General features: G+C 41.8%; 1 protein-coding gene across 2 annotated transcripts in view; it reads left to right on the top strand.

Moving 5' to 3' along the window:
- The window catches only part of LOC122806578 (autophagy-related protein 16-1-like), a 291,263-nt gene that overhangs the window by 191,780 nt on the left and 77,248 nt on the right, over nt 1-22,235 (top strand). For both annotated transcript variants that reach the window (XM_044077117.1, XM_044077118.1), the window contains exon 7: nt 8,127-8,183. In XM_044077117.1, coding sequence (XP_043933052.1) covers nt 8,127-8,183 — 57 coding nt within the window. The remainder of the gene's footprint in view (nt 1-8,126; nt 8,184-22,235) is intronic.

Below are 22,235 nucleotides of genomic sequence, written 5' to 3'. Positions count from 1 at the left end.
AGTTTTGAAAAATTAGTAAGGGTTTAAAATTTTAGCTGATACAGATTGTGAGACCAAATAGGGTGTTGAGACTTAAATGAGGAATGATAAATGCAAATTGCATGTGCTATGTAAGTAAGCAAGAAACTGACCATAATTTTCCCTAACACATTCAAAATGAATACCACAAAGTGATAATGATACAAGTGAAAAGTATGAAACAGTGCCACAAAATAAGCAGTCCGAGTTGAATAACTCACAGCATTACAGCAGAGTCCATACCATCAAGCAGAGTCGCACTTTTCCATGTCTGTGTTGCTGATATCAAAATCCTTCAGAAACCTATTTCCAGCAGCTGAAGTCAGCAAAGTTTGAAAGGTTAGTACCATTAAGTCAGTACAGCAATGGACAGATTATGATGATATGTTGATATCCCAGTACACAATGATACTGTGATATTCAAGCACACACTACAGGAAGGATTCTGACTAGACCACCATCCCCACCAAAAAAAATCCCAGTTTGTTTAAGGGGGACATTTATCAACAGTCAACTAAACCATTGTCAGAGTGCAACATTCAGAATGCAGTGAATGGTTCATTGGAGAAGACCACCCAAATTTAAGTAAAAAAAAAATACTGCTCCAGGCCTTGAGAGGTGAGTACATATTGGAGAAAAGAGCATGAAACCAATTTTAGACAAAGCAGCAGAAGCAGGTTTGTTAAGGTCATCATCTCTACAATAGGTAGTCTGATTAAGGTGTTATTAATCGAAGTCAGTAACAGTAAAGTGGTTCAGGTTGCTTGAAATATACAAAAACACACAATAGTCAGTAAAAAAACTTTCTTCTTTTTTTCAAATGATCACAGCAGGGAAACAAACAGCAGGATTAATTACAGTATGCATTAGCAGACATACTTTAAAGTGCGGAAGGAAAGAAATATGTTATGAAATAACAGTAAGAATTGTTTGGGTATGATTACTACTGCTATGTTACTGTTGCCCATCCCAACATGAGCTTGTGGTTGGAAATTAATCTTCTGAAAATTCTGTTTGTTTAATTCACATGGCCATGTTCATGGCTTGTGGAAACTGATACAATGCTATGTAGAAATTAAGTTTTACTTTTTCTATGCATGCGAATCATCCAGTACTGAAGTTAAGTGCAGACAGTGATTTAAATAGAGAGTTAAGTATAGTAAATACATAGAGTTTCTACAGGTCTCTAGCACATTTTCACTTTAAAACAGCAAAGCAGTTTGGTATTTTCTACCTAGAAGATTGCTCTTGGTTATAGCTACTAATAATGGAAAATATTAGTACCTCTGTCTGATGCATTACTTTTAGTGCCGTGCACATCTTATGAGACCGGTAGTGCTATGAAATAGAAGGTGTAGTACTGCAGAGGTTGATCCTGGGCCCAGCAAGCTTCACTCTTTTTATTTCAGACAAATCTGGGTGAAGAAAGAACAAGATTAACCTACCTGCTTGATAACACAAGGATAGATGCTATGGCTGAGGATGTTGGGAAGTATATAATGAAAGATTTGGGAAGAATGGTCTTAAGGGGAGAAACGTAGATACTGATGCTGACTGCAGACAAATGCAAAGTATGCCTGGGTCCCAACAACCATGGTATGAAGTACCAGCTGAAGGAGTGAAACTGATGGTTGCAGAGAAGAGAAAGGATCCAGGGGATGTTGATTACACCAGGAATATTGTATCAAGAACAAAGTAAGCAACAAGAATCTAAGATATCCTTCTATTTCACTGTTGCAGAATTAATTACAGTAGGGATCCCCTGCCAAGGGAAGCCCAATGTCAGGCCAGTGTACAAAGCCTTTAAGCTGCTTTAAGGTACGCCATACATCATGCATATGCTCTTCGCATAGCGTAGGGTATAAAGGTGATGTCCAAATGTCCCATCCTCAGAAATTTTTTGCCATCAGTCCGAACTCCATCTCTTGATCGTTGGTCTGCATGCCTATTCCGTTGCTCATTCACCAAGCTGTTACAGTTAAGTGCCCCATTGGGATTTTGTTGTATTATTTTTCTTTTACTGTGTTGTTGCTTGTGGGGTTGTATGTCATCCAAGATGGGTAGATGTCAGTGTGGGAGCCAAATTCCCCATAAAGACAGTCACGGACAGTGTCTGTTTTGCCTTGGTGCTACCCATGACTATACGTCTTGTTCTATCTGTCAGACCTTTGTTCCCAAGACCCTTTATAGTAGGCTTTCTTCTTTGGTGCTTTATCTTGAGAATCATTGCCTTAAGCTAGTTGCGAAAGATGCAATGGAGGGAACTTCCTGCTCTGAGTGACAACCATCTATGAAGAAGAAGGCCAAGAAATCCAGGCTGGAATCTTCTACTGTTCAGCCTTTGCTGGATGTCTCTCCTGAGGTGAGTGAAAGCCCAGAGGTTTGGCAGCTTCATCATTTGATTCTTCTGCCATGATCATGTTGGAAGTCAGTGGGGATCCGACCTTAGGCATGTCCGAGGAGGCATTGCAGACATCTGCTTCTGATGTTTAGGGGGAACTGCAGTGATTATATCTGAGGGGTCTAGGGGTGTTCTTCAAATTTTAGTCAAAGAATAAGTCCCTACTACAGTTATTGAATGCTGTCTGAGGTCAGAGTCTTCTAAATTTTATAAGGAGGACATTCCATTAAAGAAAAAGCAGAAAACTAAACATATTTCTCCAGCTCCTAAGGATCCACAGAGGGAATGGTAATCCTTCACTCATGGGTTGTTTAGTAGCGCTTTGATGACCTTAAAACCTCATCAGGGAGTTTCTGTTGCAGCTCCTCTTCCAGTCCTCTACCCCCATTAAGAAACCCAGAGAACAGGATTTCTCTGAGGAGGAGGTATATTCTGATGAGGAGTCCATAGCTTACTCCTCCCAGATTCCCTCTTCTGTGGACTACATATTGGAGGAATAGGAATCCACCAGTCCTGTTACTCCCTTTGAAGAGATTTCTCTTGGGGACACTATCTCTAGGATGATGGAGTTCTTTAAATGGGATTGTGCTCAAGTTTCTAAGGTACAAAAAGGTGTTATCGGGTGCTGCAGATGGATTCTCCCAGACCTTCTGCTGTCCCTCCTGTTTTGGCTGCCTTGTTGGATGCCTCTTCTAATGCCTCTAAGGCGCCAGATTCTCAGCTCCTTGCCCCCAAGAAACCGTATAGGTTCTATAGGTGTTGGAGGACACAAGTGTCCTTCTGCTAACCCCTTGGTGGTGTCTGCAGCTTCTGACAAACTTCATTTGCTTCCTTCTCTTGTTACTGACTTCTGATAAAGATAGCATAACCATGGAAGGGCTAGGCAAGATGGTTTATACCTCTGCTACCATGGCTTTTAGGGATGTTAATTATCAGACCCATATGTCCAGGTACTTGTTGACTCTACTTTCCTCAGACCTGTCAGGTGATTTCTGATCTTCCAGACTCTGAAGGTAAAACTTCTGCCCTTTCTCTGTTCATAGTTATGAGGCAGCAGGTGCTTCCTCTAGAGCTGCTGCTTTTGGGTCAGTGATGAGGTTATTCGTGGCTTTGGCTTCGACCTTTGCCTGATTATATTAAGGCTAAGTTGATGGATGCCCCTCTAGATAATAAACACTTGTTTGACAAAGTTACTGCTACTTTGTTTACATCCCTTCAGGAAAAGGCAGGGCTTTACAGGAACTTAAACATGTGTTTGTTTCTCCTGTGCTGAAATTTCAGAGAAATTACCCCAATAAGCCTGCCTTTGTTTGTAGGCAATGTCGCCCTCCTTCTAAGGGTAAAAGGGTGGCAAGCGGGCTCCTCTAGTAAAGGCTAACCAAATTTCTGTGCCTCAGAAGTCTCCTTTTCCTGATCAACCAGGTGCTGTCTGACTATACTATTCTTCCCAGTCACTTTCCTCTTTCTCTTCATCTCTCTCTCTCCCCCTTCCTGTTTGGCTAAAGATTACTCAGGATTCCTGGGTTCTCTCCATTATCTGCTGTGGTTATTTTATGACTGGAAATCTGTTCCCAATTTTATGGGAATTCCTCAACTCCCTCAGGAATAGTTATCCTTCTTTGCAGTGGTGTTTTGAGATCTTTTGACTCAGGCTATTATTCAGGAGGTGCCTGTGTCCCAAAGGTGGAGGGAGTTTTATTCCATGATGTTTCTAGTGTCCAGGAAAGAGAGTACTTTTGAGATAATGCTAGACCTGTTATCTAAACACTTTTCTAAAGGTGCCCTCCTTTTGAATGTTGTCTTTTTAGACTTTGTTCCCTCTTTTGCTTCCTCAGGCTTATATGGTGTCTCTGGGATTCTTATCTCCATGTCCCTATTCATCTCCTTTTCATGAAGTTTTTATGTTTCTCTGTTGCTTCCTGGCATTTTCAGTTCTCTGCTTTGCTGTTAGGCCTTTCTGCTGCCCCAAGGGTATTCAGCAAATGCGTCACTTCTGTTATTGCTTTTTGCAGGCTTCAGGGGATCAAGTCTTTCCTTGCCTGGATGGCTTCCTGTTTCAGGCATCCTCTCCAGAGATCCTATTGCAAAACCTTCATTTTGCCATTTCCCTTCTTCAAAGCCTGAGGTTCACAATAAACTTTAAAAAAAGTATTTTCTGATTTCTTCTCAGAGCTATGTTTTTCTAGGGTGCAGGATCCAGACTGTGCCTATGCTGGCATCCCTGCCTCCTCCCAAGGCCTTAACACTCATTTTCTTTTTTCCAGATTTTTCTTCCTCTAGCCTCTATAACAGCCAGAGAATTTCTGAGAGCTCTGGGGTTCATGGCCGCCACCATTCCTATTCTTCCTCTGGCCAAACTCCGCTTGACATCGTTTCAGTGGTTTCTGAATTAATTTTGGCTTCAATATGCACATCCCCTTGAATTTGTAATTCCTCTTCTGCTTTATCTCAAGAAGGAACTTTGAATTCAGCAGCTGTCACAAAAATCCAGGCCTCCATTTTTATCCCCCTCTTCCCTTTCAGGAGCTGTTCACAGACACGTCAGACGTGGGATGGAGAGCAGCATTTGGCTCCCTAAAAATGCAGGGTGTTTGGTCACCTCATCAACAGAAAGAGCACATCAGTGTCAAAGAAATGAGAGGTCTTCTGCTGGCTGTTCATGCTTTTTATCCCCTCTTCTCTCCATGACCTCTTAAGGTGTTTACAGACAGTACCACAGTGATGTGGACTCCTTGTGTGGGAAATTGTTATTCAGTATCAAGTGACTTTTCTGGTATTTTACATTCCCTCAGGTCAGAACATTGTGGCAGACACTCTGAGCAGGTTCTTAACTCAATCCCGCAAATGGATGCTTCACAGGGATGTTTTCTTGGACATTGTCCACCAGTGGAGTACTCCTCAAGTAGATATTTTTGCCTCCCCTCTGAACAGATAACTTCCTCTATTTTAACTTCCTCTATTTTGTGCCAGAGTCCCAGGTCCTCTGGTTTGGAAGTTGGACGCCCTATCTTTTTCTTGGAAGGGGATGTTTCTTTATGCTTTCCCTCCCCCTCCCAAAAGTCGTGTTCAAAAATTCAACAGGATTCTCCCAAAATCTTGTTGGTAACGCCTTTTTGGTGGGACAGCATTGGTTCCCTCTTCTTCTGCATTTAGCAAGGACATTTATCAGAAGTTATCTCACAGGGTGGACCTAATCACAGAAGACAAGGGATCTCTCATCCATCACCACCTGTCCATTCTTTAACTGACACTGCAGATGATAGGATTTTGATTCCACGGACACCTTTTTTCTGAGGACATGCTTAGGGTCCTGCAGGAGGCCAGGAAACCCAATACTAGGAAATCCTGCTTATCCATATGGAAGAGATTTTCTGTTTGGTGTCTTTCTCATAATCTAGATCCACTTTCTGTGGATGTTGTCTTATCTCTGTGAATTGCTCACTGCTAGGTTGGCTTATTCTTCTTTTAAGGCGCACATATCAGCTATTTCTGCTTGTCTGCCTTTATCTCCTCCTTTAGCTTCTAGATTTGAGGCTAAACAAATCCTTAAAGGTGTCCTTCATATTAGGCTTCCCAGTAACCCTGTTCCTCCTCCTTTGGATCTTAATTTTATTGTAGAAAACTTGACCCAGGCTCCTTTTGAGCCTGCAGCTTCAGCTTCCTTGCAACATTGCTCTTGGAAGACTGTACTTTTGTTAGCCCATTACTTTTGCCAGATGGGTATCTTAGCTTCAAGCCCTTATGGCTTGTCCTCCTCTTTTTAGTGTTTCATAAGGACAAGGTGCCGTCCTATTCTAATCCTTCTTTTATGCCCAAAGTGGTGAATTAGTTGGCCCTTAATCAGTCTATTAATTTGCCACGTTTTCCCCTTCTCTGCAATCTGCCAGTGAGAAGGTGCCACACACATTGGATGTGCATAGGCAACACAGATTTATTTGGATAAGACTAAAAATATTAGGAAATCTGATCAGATCTTTGTTTCCTTTCATCCTAGGTCCTTAGGATTAGCCATATCGCAGCAGACTATTTCTTTGATCTCTAAAGCTATTTCTTTTTGTTATTCCTTTCATGACAAGAGCCTTCTGTATTCTATTAAGACTCATTCTACTAGAACTGTGGCTTTTTCTGGTGCTTTTTTCAAGGTTTTGGATACTAAGTCTATTCTTGAGCCAGCTTCCTGGAGTTCTATGCATACATCTACCATGCACTACAAGCTGGATGGAATTTCCAGAGCTAGAGTTTGTTTTGCTATGACCACACTTCATGGTGTCCTAGAAGGCTCTACTAGTCTTTCCTCCTCTTCTTCCTGAGCTTTGGCACTGTCCCTAGTGTAATTAATACTGCAGCAGTGAAATGGAAGGACATACTACAGTTGTGTAAAATCTTACCATAATGGTTGATGTACTTTTCTTCACTGTTGCAGTATTCAACCCCTGTTGTGGATGTACTGACCTTCTCATTTTTCGTTGTACTGGTGTTCATACCGGGGCTTTCAGTTTTGAGGATGGTACGTCCAGATGTCACCTTTATGCCCTAAGCTATAGCGTGGAGCATATGTCTGATGTACGGCGTACATTAAAGCAACCTAAAGGCTTTGGTATACTGGCTGGATGTTGAGCCGTCCCTGGCTGGAGATCCCTAGTGTAATTAATAATGCAACAGTGAAGAGAGAAGGACATGTATGGTTATGGTAAGATTTTACACAACTGTACTTTCTAGGGTAACTATTTTCAGAAGCAAAGAGCTAACATTCTACTGGGCATTTGTCAGATTGTGTCATTTGCAGTGTGTGTAGTTTCACTGGTCATATAAAAAATGGGACAACAGATTGCTAGGAGTCTTGAGACAAGCCCCCAAAAGAGTTCATTGGACTGAGGGGAAAGGCTATGACCACAAATATTGGAGGAGATGGACCTCTTGAGGAGAGAGAGACCAGAAGAGCAAATGGTAACATGATATGGGAACACAATACCACGTCAGGAAGACTAGAAGGGTCCATCCTGAACAGGAAGGCCAGAAATGAAGTGGCACAGACAAAAATTATAGGGACCAGCTGCTCAATGTGTCTGTGATGATACTTCATATGGAAGAATGTGGTCCTGAACTGATGATGAAGAGGGACTCCATAGAGATAATCAAAGGGAAAGGGAGGAGGTGTAGAAAAGGTCATGGGGAAGGGAGGGATGAAATAGGCTTGCAAATGCACTGAAAGGCTTGACTAGGTAAACTTGTGTCATGCCACCTAACAAATGTAATGTATTACTGGCATTCTGAGAAACAACATTTGGAGTTTCTGCAAGGCTTTTTTTTGAGATATATAGGTGACTATATTTTCTTTGTTAAGCAATTAAAGCTGTTTATTTCCCTTCAGAATGTATTATAAACAGTGTTGACAAAGCATATCTCAAGGATTTCCAGAATTTTTAGTAATTAAAAACAGATAATTTTTTTCACAAAATTGTATTGTACTGTTACTTGCAATGTCAAACAGCCTCAAAATAAGTATATGCCTTGACAGTAAATACAAAGCTGAACAAGAAAATTAAGTGGTTTAGGGGTTCTTAAAGACGAAGATCTCGCTGCTTTGTTAAGAACTGTATATTGTCCTAGTTTAAAACTGCATAGTTTTAATATAGAAGTTTTGAAAAGTGGAAACCCTAATCAAAAACAGAGGTAGCTGACTTCTGAAATATGTTTGTTGTTCTAGTGAAGAATTTGTGGAAGTGAACATCCTAAATGAGAAGACAGAAGTGGTACCAATCAGGTATATTCATACATCTTTGAAGTATAATGTGACAACATTGAGAGAATAACTTTGTGTCCAGCGAGAGAGATTAGCTGCACCATAAAAACAGTAGCCTGTATACTGTGCTGGATTTGATTTGTTGAATTTTGACGATTTGACAGGCAGAGTAGAGTTTGCATAATCTTAAATTAGGCTTATGCAAGGGTTATGAACAGAGACCATTGCTCTTTAGGTTAAACTGTTGACAGACACTGCTAAAATGTGAACCTCACATGTGTACCCTGGGTGCAAAAAAAAGATGTTCTGTGTTTCATTATTGTATAGCATTTTTTTTCTAGTAGTCTACTTTCTCTACTTCAAATTCCAGAATTTCTTGCAGGTAACATCCCTGAATTTCAATAGCCCCTTTTTTATTGCAAGATGAATCGTGACATTCTGCCCTTGTTAATATAGAGTAAACTCTCAGTTAACTGGCACCCATGGGGATTGGTAGATGCTGAATAATTGAAGTTTCTGGTTGCCTGAGAGTTACTATTAAAAATAAGCCTGACTAATACTGTACCCTGTACTATTTGTTTGGTTTGACTTGTTCTCAGGATGGGGAGAGAGGGAATTTTTTCATATCTTCCTTTTTAAAACTCTAAAACCCTAAAAACATAAGGTATATCTCTGTGAGGGGAAGACAGAAAGTGCAACACATGAAAATGTTACTGTATTTCTTCGACATTTTTTTTCCCAGTTGCTTGAGTTCCAGTTAATTGAGAGTTTACTGTAATAAGATCAGAGACACAAGTTTTTTGAAGAAATAGCTGCAGCCATACCTTTACCTTCCAATTAAGGCCAGTTAAAGAATACTTCCATGGTTTTGTGGTATACAGGGATAAAGCTGTATGACCCACATGACCAGTGTCTGACTAATGTTTTGAATGCTGGAGGAGCCAGGTGACAATGAGTGACTAATGTTGGCTTGTGTATCCTAGTCAGAGGAAATGGTGGTTCCATTTGGTGGCTGCTTTCTCAGCCATAATGCAGCAGAGTCTGGGGATATGTGTTTGGTGGTGCCAAACTGGTGGTGGTTGCATTCACTTACCATGTGGGCGGAAGCATGCATATGCAATGAAAGGGTATAGTACACTGTGGGGGTGATGTAAGTGCCCACATCAGCAACCAAGGGACAATTTTAGAGTTAATAGAAAAAAAACTCAATCTGCATCTGGAATTATGTTGCAGTCGCATGGGGAATACATTCTAGTTCTCCAGCCTGGGAACAGTTAATGTTTGCTTCTGAAGCACAGGTAGCCCAAAACTGGGGAGGTGAATCCAGATCCACAAACCACTAAGATGTAATTTCTTCTCAACCTGGTGATGCACACATAAGTTCATATAGGGACACAGATGCCTCCATAGCTGCCTGGATGATTGCCGTCTTTGCCCTTGGTGTAAGTAAGGCACTCTGCATTGATGGAATGTATGGGTTCAAGACTGATACGGGTGGTACTGATGGGCAGCATATATGGAGGGAAAATTGAGTTCGAAAAAAAAAAATTAGAAAATTGTTTAGCTATTACTTTTGTAATTGTAATTTATGAGTGAATCAATACCATGATGTGCACAAGGGGCAAAACATGGATGGAACTGATTGGATGGCTCTGACAGTCTCCCTACTTCACAACCTCTCATCCTTTTACCAACAGCATACTACAGAGATGGCTCAGAGGGTGGCAAGATGGTATGTAGAAATTCAAGGTATGTTGTGTTCACAGTAGTTACTCTCAGGCTGTCATTTGGGGGCTCCAGTCTCTCAGCAGGTTAGAGGTAGTGAACCAGCTGTCCAAACCTTGTACCCTTTACCTATGTTTTATGCCACTTTTCCCTGTCTCACAAACTCAACCTGCCTGTCCACCTCTTGAAGATATTTATTCTTTTCTACTGCCCCTAGCCTCCCCTTCCTGTATGTTCATTCCTAATTCTCATTTACTCTTCAGTGATCTTGTCATACAAGCCCAGACGTTCCTGAACACAAGTCATGGGATTTTAATGGTCAGCCTGTTAATTGTTTGATATTCACCAGAGCTTTTCACCATTCTCTGTAATTACTGAGATTAGTAACAAAAGTCGATCGAGTAAGCAACCAAAACTTAGAGCTCAATGCTGACCCTTTGCTCTTTTCTCTTTCCGTAAATGATGTAATTGTGCCAGAATCACCAAATGATGAAACCCTCTACAGAGCAGACATTCTGCTTCACAGAACCAGCCCTGCCTTCCTTCCTTCCTTCCTTCCTTCCATAATATAAAATTCAGCTTCAAGTCAACTACTATTTCTTGTTGGTTTACAGGAAACAGGATTTCACTTCTTCTTCTTCTTTCGTCTTTTCCCCGGTTAGGGATTGCCACAGCGGATCACCAACAGGATTTCACTAAACATACCAAAAACTGCCAGCATGCATATTGGTACTTTGTAAAGTCAAAATCAATAACCCTACGGGTGGTACTGATGGGCAGCATATATGGAGGGAAAAGTAACTGATCATGTCAATAATGAAATAAATCCTTGGCAAATTTTATTAGTTTTGAGGCTTACTCTTGTCACTCAACATCCAGAATATAAAACTTAGAAAATCTTCAGCCAGCTTAATGCTGGCAACAGTATTTCCAATCACCTCAGTGAAGTTTAGAAAAGCATTAGCAATTAATGCTTTTATCTTAAAAATTGTTTGCCTTTCCAGTAATAGCTTTAAATTCTAGCAGAAAATGCCTACTCTATAAATAAACAAAATATGTGGACTCCTTCACAACTCCACTGGGTATAAGCATCACTGCGTAGTACTAAAAAAAAAAAGGGGGGGGGCAGGCTGGTTCCCAGTACCTGCTAGGTCCTCCCTGCTTTTATCATTCACTAACGAAAAACAACAGAAGCACAAGCAAATATTCAAAAAAACACCAAAAACAAGAAGCAGTCAAGTAATAGGATGAAAAAGATAATCCAGTATTTAGGTTGTACTAGTGAAATGAATTTATATATATTCAAATGCTTTATACGTTTATACATTTATTTATTGTATATAGTTTGATTGTATTTAGTGAATATTTAATGAATGTTATATAATATGTGGTAAAGAATTTATGAAATTTGAATGAACTAATATGCTTTTGAATATATTTTAAATACATTTTTGCATTATCTTCCACACAGTTCAGCATTAAGTATGTTATAAAAGTATGTAATGAGTATGTATTGCTTTATATAAAGTGGTTTGTTGATTGTATTTAAAGTGTAAGTATCACAAGGGTTAATGATATAATGAAATAGTAATTTAATGGATTAATTGATGAGCATATAAAAAGAGGATGTGTTTGTATGGTTATTTGTTCCACTGAAGGCGAATTGCCGAGGTACCAGGACGGATGTATTAAATGGATTATCTTTTTCATCCTATAACTTGACTGCTTCTTGTTTTTGGTGTTTATCATTCACTTTCAGAGTATTACAAAAGCACTACTGCCTCTATCATTCTAGCAAACTTTGCATCAAATCCTCCCCTTGTGACCTTAGGAATGGTGCTGATAAAGCACTCACATTACAATGGCCATAGTATGATCAGGCTTAAAGATAAAAAATATAAACTAATGCCAGCAAAATAGAGCTTTGTCCAACTCAGTTATCAGGTAAAAAATGAACTCATCTTAAGCATGAACATTGATGTACCTGCTCTCAAGACAATGGAGCAAATACTTTACTGCTTTTAAGGTCTGTAGTGTACTTCCTGTCTTTCTAGACTTGAGCCTGAAGTCTTCTGATAAGTGCCCTACTCTAGTAAACAAACATAAATAACTATGTTGTGCATGTGTAAATAAAGCTTCAAACTGTGTAACCATTAGTATGTGTTTGAATTTTCTTTCATCATAATTCTGCTTCTTTTCTAACAGCTGCCATTATAAATACTGTGCATTTCTTCTACATAACACTTATATGAAAGGATTCTTAAGTTTAGAATAGGCTGTAAGATACTGTACATACTGTAAAGTCCTTCATAGGGCCCAGACAGCTCAGGTGTTTGATGGAGCTGGCACAGATGGATGAGCATGCCTGTCCTGAGAGGGAATGAGTATGGGGAGGGAGCATGCTAAGGAAGCAGATCTCTTGTCCCCTGGTGGGGGCTAAGACTCAAAACCAGGCCGGGATATGCAGGTAGGCTGAGGAGATGTGGTGACCCTCAGGTTCCTGTGGTAGGAACTTTCTCACAGAATGTCACCATTTGGAGAAAGGGACAGGGCTTAGTTAAAAAAAAAAAAAAAAAAAAAAAAAAACCTTGTGCATAGTTAGTGTGTATAGGATACTGCAGGCTTGGCCTGCTCCCTGGCTGCAAGCAATAGCCTCAACCAGTGGCAGCTGGATTTCTCAATCACCTTCCCTCCCATTAACTGGTGCTGATGTGAGATCAGGAGTCCTTTAGAGGAGAAGCCGAGCAGTAGATAGTCAGCTGGAGTGCGTCCTAGGGAAAAAAAAAAAGCTATAGATACTGAATTGTAAATCCGAGAGTCTCATTGTTTAAATAAAGGCTTTTTGAAAATGCATTATCTTCCACTGTTCTTGCAATGCTAAATCTAATTAGTTAAGCAATAATGCCTGACAAGGGTGTGTGTTATCGTAAAAATAACACATATCGAGGGGTATTCTTCACCCCTGGAAGGACGTCATTTCCACAATAATACACACCCAGGAGGGCATTATTATACTAGGAGAATGGGTTATCTGTTAAATTTTTATGGTTTTATTAATATATAATAATGTTTCCAAGGATAGCCCAAAAATTTGAAATGATTACACAAATGGATGTGTTCTACATAAACTACAAAGTGAACTGGTACGACATCTGTGTGCCCTGTTCAATCACAGCCTCACCTCAGGCTTTGTTCCTACCAAATGACACACTGCTAGAGTCATCCCTCTCCATAAAGGGGGAGCAACTACAGACAATGGTAATTATCGCCCCATTAGCCTAACAAGTCTGCTATGTAAAGCTATGGAGTGCATCATCATGGACCTAATTAACAAGGATATAGGGAAGCTCCAAACTCTAGATCCCATGCAATTTGGTTTTGTGAAAGGTAGATCATGACTACTCAACCTGGTTGTGTCAGTCACCAGAGCTGTGGATGAGGTCAAGGCAGTTCATACAGCCAACCTCGATCTGGCCAAGGCCTTTGATACCATTCCTCACTCAGGAATTATTGATAAACTCACCAAACTAGGCATCAACCCCTATATTACTAGGTGGGTTGCAAATTGGGTTAGAGGTAGAACCCACAGTATGAAAGTAGCGGACTCCAAGTCAGACTGCCAAACAGTCACGAGTGGAGTCCCACAGGGATCGGTCCTGGGTCCTCTCCTGTTTGGCATCTATTTCTCAGAAGTCCAGGCCAACACCAAGGGACTCTGGCTGACCAAGTTCACAGACGAGTGCAAGGTGGGAGCCACTATTAACTCCCCAAGTGATGTAGACATCCTACAGAAAGGCCTCACCGAGACCAATGACTGGTGTTGAAACCATGGCCTCAAGCTTAATGCCAAAAAATGCGTCATCATCCCCTTTGGGAAAAACTCAGTTCCCACTAATTACCACATCGATGGGAGCCCACTCAACACTGAAGGCATTATAAGAGATCTGGGGACACAGGTTAACAGCAACCTCTCCTTCGACCACCACATTGCCATTGTGGTCAGAAAGTCCTTCTATGTGGCACATCTCATTACTAAGGGTTTTGCATCCAGGAAGAAAGAGGTCATCATCTCTCTCTACTCTTTCCTCATTAGGCCAGTCATCGAGTATAATGCCCCATTTGGCATGTACCTCACTAGACACGTGCAACAGTTGGAAAGGCCACAGAAGTACCTCACAAAGAAGATCCTGGGCCTTAAACACATGTCCTATATGGACAGACTCGAAAAACTCCAGCTATTCTCTGTCTCATATCGTCTACTAAGAGGCAATCTCTGCTTGACTTACAAAGCCATGTCTGACCCAGCTCTGTTAGAAATGCTACATCTAAAGAAATCCAAATCCCTCTGCACCACATGCTCCAGAGACCTCAACCTCATTACCACAATCAACAGAACATGCTTGAGGTACAGGTTCATAACCCAGAGACTGCCCATGCTCTGGAATACACTTTCCATACATGTGAAGCAGAACACCTCACTGGCCCACTTCAAGAGAAGTCTTTATGAGTGGATGGGAAATAGAAAGTTCACCCGGGGGATCACTGCAGTGGCTCTACTTGATAGAGGGAACTAACGTCGGGTGGCACGATGCCAGGGCACTTCTATGGGCTAGGCCTGTAAAGGCTCCAGGGCCATTAGCCTAGTATACACCTATGAACCTATTTGTACCCCCTTCTCACCATGGCAATCCTTCAAATCATGCCCTCAGTCAAGTCGTCTACCTTTCACCATGGTATCAGATTATCTCCGACAAGTGGGCTCCGAAGTTTATCCAACAGGGGTACAGATGGCAGTGGGCATCCTTCAGCCATTTTAAGGGATTACTCCATGTTTTGCAACTCAGACATCCCTGTTTCTTCCTATTTTAGGGAAGATGTTGGCACAGAGGATGATAAAACTTGTGCTGTCTCCTCATATGGACAAAGGATTCTATTCAAAGATTTTTATAATACAAGAGAAAGAGGGAATTTGGAGATCAATTTTATAACCTTCTTTTCTCAGTCAGTTTGAGAAGATTCCAGTATCCCTTCGAACACTTTTACCACTCATACCCACCTGCAGCTTCATAGTAACTTTAGATTTTAAAGATAATTATTACCACATTCCAGTTTGCAAGGAATTCAGATGTTTTTTTCCTCTGGCTCAGAATATCAAGCATTTCATCCCTTTGTTTATTCACTACACCAAGGATATTTATAAAGTACCTAGCTCCAGTAATTCCTTACTGCAGACTTCAAGGAATTCGCATTTTCCATATTTGGATGATTGTCTTATATTTGCAGACACTTTTTCCAGTTGTTAGAATTCACTGACATAGGTCATGGAACTCCTGCTCTGTCCGGGGTTTCAAATGAACTTGTAGAAATCATTTCTCATTCCTTTTCACTGTGTAGATTTTTGGGATGTCTTCTAGATTCATCCCTTAGAAGAGCTTTCCTTCCACTGGACAAGGTATAACAGTATAAGGAAATCTTCCTGGACTACTTCAGCCAACATCAGGTTTCTGACAGGGAATTTCTCAAGATTCTGCATCTCATGGGTTCTGTGTTTCTCAAGATCCCCTTTGTCAGACTTTAGATGAGGAGAATTCAGTGGTACCACTCGGCATCAACACCCCTTATATTTTCGGGTGCCATTTCTGGGATTTGTCAAGATGGAGTTACATTGTTGTGGGTGGATCAGTTGGCCCACAGCCTAGATCTGCCCCTCTCCCCTTACTCCCTGTCTCAGTCTGTCATAGGTTCATACTAGGCTATCTGCCCTAGGGCATTTATAAGCCTAGCCAGAGTGTGTATAGCTTCCAACAGAGGCTTCAAAGTTTGCATGGGTATGGATGCAAAAGGGGAGAAAGTGCAACACCTGTGGAATTCAAAGGACAGATAAAAACACATAAATGTCAAAGAAATGGTAATGATCAATGCTGATGATCAATGCTTTAAAGACCTTAAATCAGGTCCCCAGGACCACTATAATTTTTCATAGACAGTACCACAGCCATGTGGTATGTGAACAAACAGGGGATAGGGGTACCAGGTCTTATCTCCTTTGCAGACTTTCTGTGATTGCCAGGAGGAGAGCAATTCACCTCATTTTGACTTTTCTGCCTTCATACATTCCTTCAGAGCAAAACATTGTAGCAGACAAGCACAGCGGGACCAGAACAGACCTTCATGAATGGAAACTTCATCCAGGGGTCTTCCAGAAATTAATCCAACTGTGGGAACACCTCAAGTAGATCTGTTTGCTTCCTTTCAAAACAGACAAAGAAATTCTGCTGCAGAAGTCCTTGCAGTCAGGCCTGGAAGACAGATGCCTTTTCATTCCCATGGATGCAAATGTTCTTGTATGCTTTTCTACTTTTTTCAGTGATTCAGTGGTTCTTCTCAGGACTCTGAGGGACTCTACACAGACAATGGTGTTGACTCCCTTTTGGCACAGGAAACAGTGGTTCTCCTTTCTTTTGAAAGTGGACAAGGGCAATTACCACAAACCTGGAAACACATAAACTGACTTGCTTGTATGATAGAGTTTTAATTCCTTTTAGGCAACTTTTTTCCTGAGGACTTGCAGCAGATATTGAGCAGGTGAACAAATGCTACTAGATAGTCATATATATGTAAATGAAAGCAATTTTTAGTTAGTGACATTCTAAGAACCAGTACCCTTTAAAGGCCGAATTGCCTCTGGTTCCGGATTATTTGTGTGAGTTAATGTTTCTTTTTCTTCTACCAAGATTCATCTTTTTACCATTTCTTTTTGTCTGCCCTTAGTTGCTCCTTTCTACTTGTCCTTAAGTAAAAGGCTCTTATATATCCATCCACCTATAAAACAGGTGGCTCCTCCTTGAGATCTTAACTTTGTGCTTGAGAAACTGACACTTTTACAGTTTGAACCAGCTTCATCAGACTGGCTTGCAGTTCTTAACATGGAAGACTGTTGCTCATTGCTCTGACGCCTGCTAGAAAGGCCAACCCTACCTCATTTTTCACAAGGGTAGATTTACTTTGAGAAGTAGTCCTTTTATGCCTAAAGTGGTTTCACATTTTACCTTAAGCCAGACCATTAATCTCCCTGTATTTTTTCCAGACTCTAAAATCAAGGGAGAAAGAATTGTGCATACTGTGATGTCCACAGAGAGCTCAGATGTTCATCGTGTTACACTGCTGCAGTCATCACACTTGGGTTATCCTGCCATCAGGCGGTCCCGCAGTCGGCCAGAGTTCCAAAGTCTTGGTCTGGCGTCAGTTGCTGTCACTCCTTCCCTGACGTCAGTGTTCCAGGGGTATATAATATGCATCCGATGCCATTTTCTTCAGTCTTTCTTGTCGCGCGGTGCCCGAAGAAGAAGCAGTTCGCAAGCGCTGGTCGGCCAACTCCTGAGAATTTCAAAGTCGAATTTCATATCCAAAGTCTTCAATAAAGCTAAGTACCCCATTGGGGAAACCTTTTTCTTGCCTCAGATCGATGTCAGAAAAAGTTAATAATTGTATTTCTTGTGGGAAGCAAATACCTCATAAGGACTTCCACTCTTACTGTATTCCATGCCTAGGCCCTGATCACGACGTCACTAGTTGTCGGTTTTGTGCTAGATTTAACAAACACACTATAAAAAGGCGTTTTGATTTTGCTTTACACTACTTTGGCCGAAGGTTAAGTTATACCATGCCATCGGATCAGCCAACGACCTCAATACCAAAAAAACACAAAGACAAGGATAAAGACAGGCATCCGAGGTCCAAAACCGACGACAAAACCTCTTCTAGGCCAGTCGCCAGTTCTCAGTAAAGTGCTTTCGCAGCCCCTGACACCCGCTACCTCAGAGCCACAGGCCGCTTCAGACTCCCACATGGAGACATCTAGGCCTCTGGAAACTCAAGGTATTGGGCCTACGGAAACTAATCCCTCAGATGGGTCCAGAGCCGCTGAGCAGGCATCTGCTTCTGATGGTGTTTTCAGACCTTCACAACTTACCATTAAAACAACAGCCAAGACAAAAGTACCATTAAAGACAAAGAAACAAGTACAACATTCTCCTGGACAGTCCTCCATGCCTAAGAAACAGATGCTTAAAATGGCCGAAGACCTCATTACTCTAATCAGGGGTTCCCATCCCCCTCCTGAGAAAAGGCCTAGGCAGGATACAGACTATGACTCCTCTGATCAGGTTTCCATTTCCTCTGATTCCTCTTCAGACCAGGGATACTCTCTACCCCCCTATGAGGACTCTGATACTGAGGAATCTATCCCTTCGGCCTCTCCTCCTGAGGATTATTCTTTTGGGGAAACTTTACATACCATGAGGGAGCATTTCCATTGGGAAAGTCAGGATTACTCAGAATCCAAGAAAAGGCTCAGGGATTTCCTCTTATTGTCTCAGCACAGGCCCCTGGCTATTCTGCCTGTGCTAGATATTGTGGATGATGTGTTCTCTGAATCCAGCTTATCTCCTGACTCTTTGCCCCCTGCACCAGCCAAGCCAGATGGGTATTATAGAGTCTCTGACTCTCACAAGTTTCTTTACAAATACCCTTCTGCTGAGCCAGAAACTATTTCCCAGGGTCCAAAAGGGATTAAGGCTTCCATTGCAAAAAATCCAGTACCCTCTGACAGAGATTCCAGAGCTTTGGATAGATGGGGGAAGAAAGTATACACTTCTGCAACTTTAGCAGTAAGGGCTTTAAATTGCCAGTTTCACATGCTTAAGTACCAACAATATTTAATGGGTCAGTTAAAACAGAAAATGCTTGCAAGCTCAGAAGCTCCTGATTGTAAAGAAATGCAGGATTTATTGCATGCAGTTGAACAGGTGGGAAAGCATACTCTGCAATATAGTTTTGATTCTTTAGAGGCCTCTTGCAGAGCTGCAGTTACAGGTTCTGTTATTTGAAGACATGCTTGGTTAAAAGAACAGAGTTTACCTGATCATGTTAAGGCAAAATTATTGGATGCTCCTTTACAGCATGATACCTTGTTTGGTGTTAAGGCAGAAGAGGTGTTAAAGAAAGTGGAGGATAAAACTAAATCTATGCAAACAGTCAAGGATTTCTTACAGGTACAGCCACCTCAGTTTAGCAGAAATTGGCCAACAGAGAATTGGTCCTTTCCAGTGTCAGACAGGCCACATAGAGGCAGATACAGACGCCCAAGAGGCAGATCTCAACCCCAAGGCTCAAACAGACAACGACAGTGGGGCACCTCAACCCCTAAAGGAGGTGAGGACAAGTCTCAACCTTACAGGAAACAGTCACAATGACTTTCCTCTGTGTACACCAAGCACGTCCCTTTTGGAAGCCCCCTTAGGGGAAAACTAGCACTTTTTTCTCAAAACTGGCAAGCAATCACCCAAGACAAATGGGTCCTGAATATTGTGTCTCAAGGTTACAGATTCCACTTTCATACTTTACCAAGGCTAAAAGGAATGCCAGACCTGCCACAAAATCAATGGGCAGAGGCACAAAAACAAATTTCAACACTCATGGACATGAGAGCTATACAAAAAGTACCACAACAGGAACAAGGACAAGGATTTTACTCGAGACTCTTCCTTGTCCCCAGAAAGGACAAAGCCTGGACCCCCATACTGGACCTTTCAATTCTGAATACTTACCTGGGTATTCCGAAATTCAAAATGTTAACATTACAGCAGCTTCTACCCATTCTGGGCAAGAAGGCTTGGCTTGTTACTCTGGACCTCAAAGAGGCATACCTGCATGTCCCTGTCAGACAAAATTGCAGAAGATACCTCAGATTCAAAGCTGGTACAATGCACTACCAATTCTCTGCACTGCCATTTGGCTTATCTGCACCCAGGGTCTTCACACAGTGCCTGGCACCAGTAATTGCATTTTGCAGACAAAAAGGAATTCAAATATATCCATACCTGGACGACTGCCTCATTCAAGCAGAGACAAGGGACATTCTTCTACAGCATCTGGCATGTGTGAAAAAGTTGCTAATTTCTCTAGAGTACACAGTAAACGAAAAGAAGTCAAAACTAGTGCCCTTACAACAGATTACATTCCTGACTGCCAGATTAAATACAATGGCCCAGATGGCTTACCTCACGCCAGACAAACAACTTCAACTAACTCAATATTTTCAATTACTGGCAAAAAAGTCCCATCTCCCTGCAAGAAAAATTGTGCAGGCCGTGGGATTCATGGCATCCTGCATACTACTAATACCATATGCCAGACTGCATACTAGGAAATTACAATGGTACCTAAAAAGTGTTTGGACACAACACTCTTCACAGTTTAGAAGCAGTAATTCCAATGATTCTCTGCCTACAACAGGAGTTTCGATGGTGGGCACAGGCATGTCGCCTAAACAAGGGTCAGCCTTTTACCCAACCCACAGCCAGGCAAACTCTAACAACAGGTGCTTCGGATTACGCCTGGGGAGCACACATGGCAGGAAAATGCATTCAGGGCAAGTGGACCACAGACCAGATGCATCTTCACATCAATCAAAAAGAGATGTTGGCTGATCAAAATGCCCTAACAGCTTTCAAGGATCTTCTACATCCAGGACAACTATTACTAAAGACAGACAACACCACAGTAATGTGGTACATAAACAAGCAAGGGGACACTCATTCTTATCCCCTATGCAGGCAAGCCATGACCTTGTGGAACACAGCTCTAATGTACCAAGTTCACCTGCAAGCACAATTCCTGCCAGGAAAGAAAAATACTCTGGCAGATGACCTAAGCAGAAATATCATGGGCCCTCACAAATGGAAATTGAATCCACAAATCTTCAGCATGATAACACAAAAATGGGGATGCCCAGACATAGATCTTTTTGTCTCCCCACTGAATTGCCAACTACAAAAATTCTGCACAAGGACTTATCACAAACAAGCATGGAAAGTGGATGCTCTTCTATTCAGCTGGAAAAACCTAAAAGTCTATGCCTTCACACCACTGCCTCTCCTTTCAAAGGTACTCCTAAAAGCCAGACAAGAAAAAACACAGATGATCCTGATTGCTCCAGACTGGCCACGCCAGCACTGGTACCCAATCTTAAGGAACTTGGCTCAGGGCCCACCATGGATTTTGCCCCAAATTCCAAACCTTCTGACTCAACAAAACAATCAGATTCTGCACGGTCAGCTCAAAACCCTAAACCTGGCTGCATGGCAGATACTTTAGTCAAACAGGCAACACCTGTTTCTAAAGCTGTTATGGATGTCATTTTGGAGGCCAGGAGGCCTAGCACCAGGAAAGCTTACTCAGAAAAATGGAAGAGATTCTGCGCCTGGAACCAGGCTCACAGCTTTGACCCTCTTGTTCCAAACATTCCTCAGATTTTACAATACTTAACTGAGATGCTGGATAGAGGCCTATCCTTTTCATCAATTAAGATCCACGCCTCTGCCATTTCTGCACATTACAACACGGATCCTCCTTTATTCTCTCATCCCTTGCTAAAGCAGAACCTCAGATGGGCTAAAAACATAAGACCACCCCGGATAGCACCAACACCAACTTGGGACCTCAATTTCATTTCGGAAAAACTGACCCTACCACCTTTTGAGCCAGCCAATACAGCCGATCTAAAATTTTTATCATGGAAAACAGCTCTGCTCCTGGCAGTAACTTCAGCATGAAGAGTCTCGGAGCTACAGGCATTAATGGCAGTGGAACCTTTTATAATTTTTCATCAGGACAGGGTATCTTTAAGGACAAACCCTACCTTCATGCCAAAGGTGGTATCTAGTGTGGCTCTTAACCAAACCATCCATTTGCCAACTTTTTATCCAAACCCCCAAAATAAAGGGGAGAAACTTCTGTATTCTTTGGACATACACAGACAGCTACCCTTCTACTTGGACAAATCAAAAGCTTTCAGGAAAACTGAACAACTGTTTGTAGCGTATGCTGCAGGATCACAAGGCAAGGCTATCTCAAAGCAGACTATATCCAAATGGATAGGACACTATATTTAGTACTGCTACATACAGCATGGAAAATCAGTCCCTAATAACATTAGGCCTCATTCCACCAGGGCAACAGCCACTTCAACAACCTTTCTCAGAGGAGTACCTACCTACCCAGGAAATTTTGGAGGCTGCAACTTGGAGTTCAGTGCACACCTTCACCAAGCATTATCACCTGCCTCTTTACTCTAAATCCAGAGCAGGATTTGCCACTGCAGTTCTGCAGGGCCTCATAGCCAATCCTAACTCTTTATAGACCAGCCACCCAACCTTAGCTTTGGGATTCAACCCAAGTGTGATGACTGCAGCAGTGTAACACGATGAACATAGTACAGTTTTGTACCTACCTTAAATGTAGATGTTCGAGTGTTTACACTGCTGCAGTCCAGGTTACCCTCCCTCC

Source organism: Protopterus annectens, chromosome 7.part0 (genome assembly GCF_019279795.1).
Source record: "Protopterus annectens isolate FY-2018-M chromosome 7.part0, PAN1.0, whole genome shotgun sequence".
NCBI lineage: Eukaryota > Metazoa > Chordata > Ceratodontiformes > Protopteridae > Protopterus > Protopterus annectens.
The sequence above is the reverse complement of the archived record's forward strand: the minus strand, read 5'-3'. Positions and strand labels throughout refer to the sequence as shown.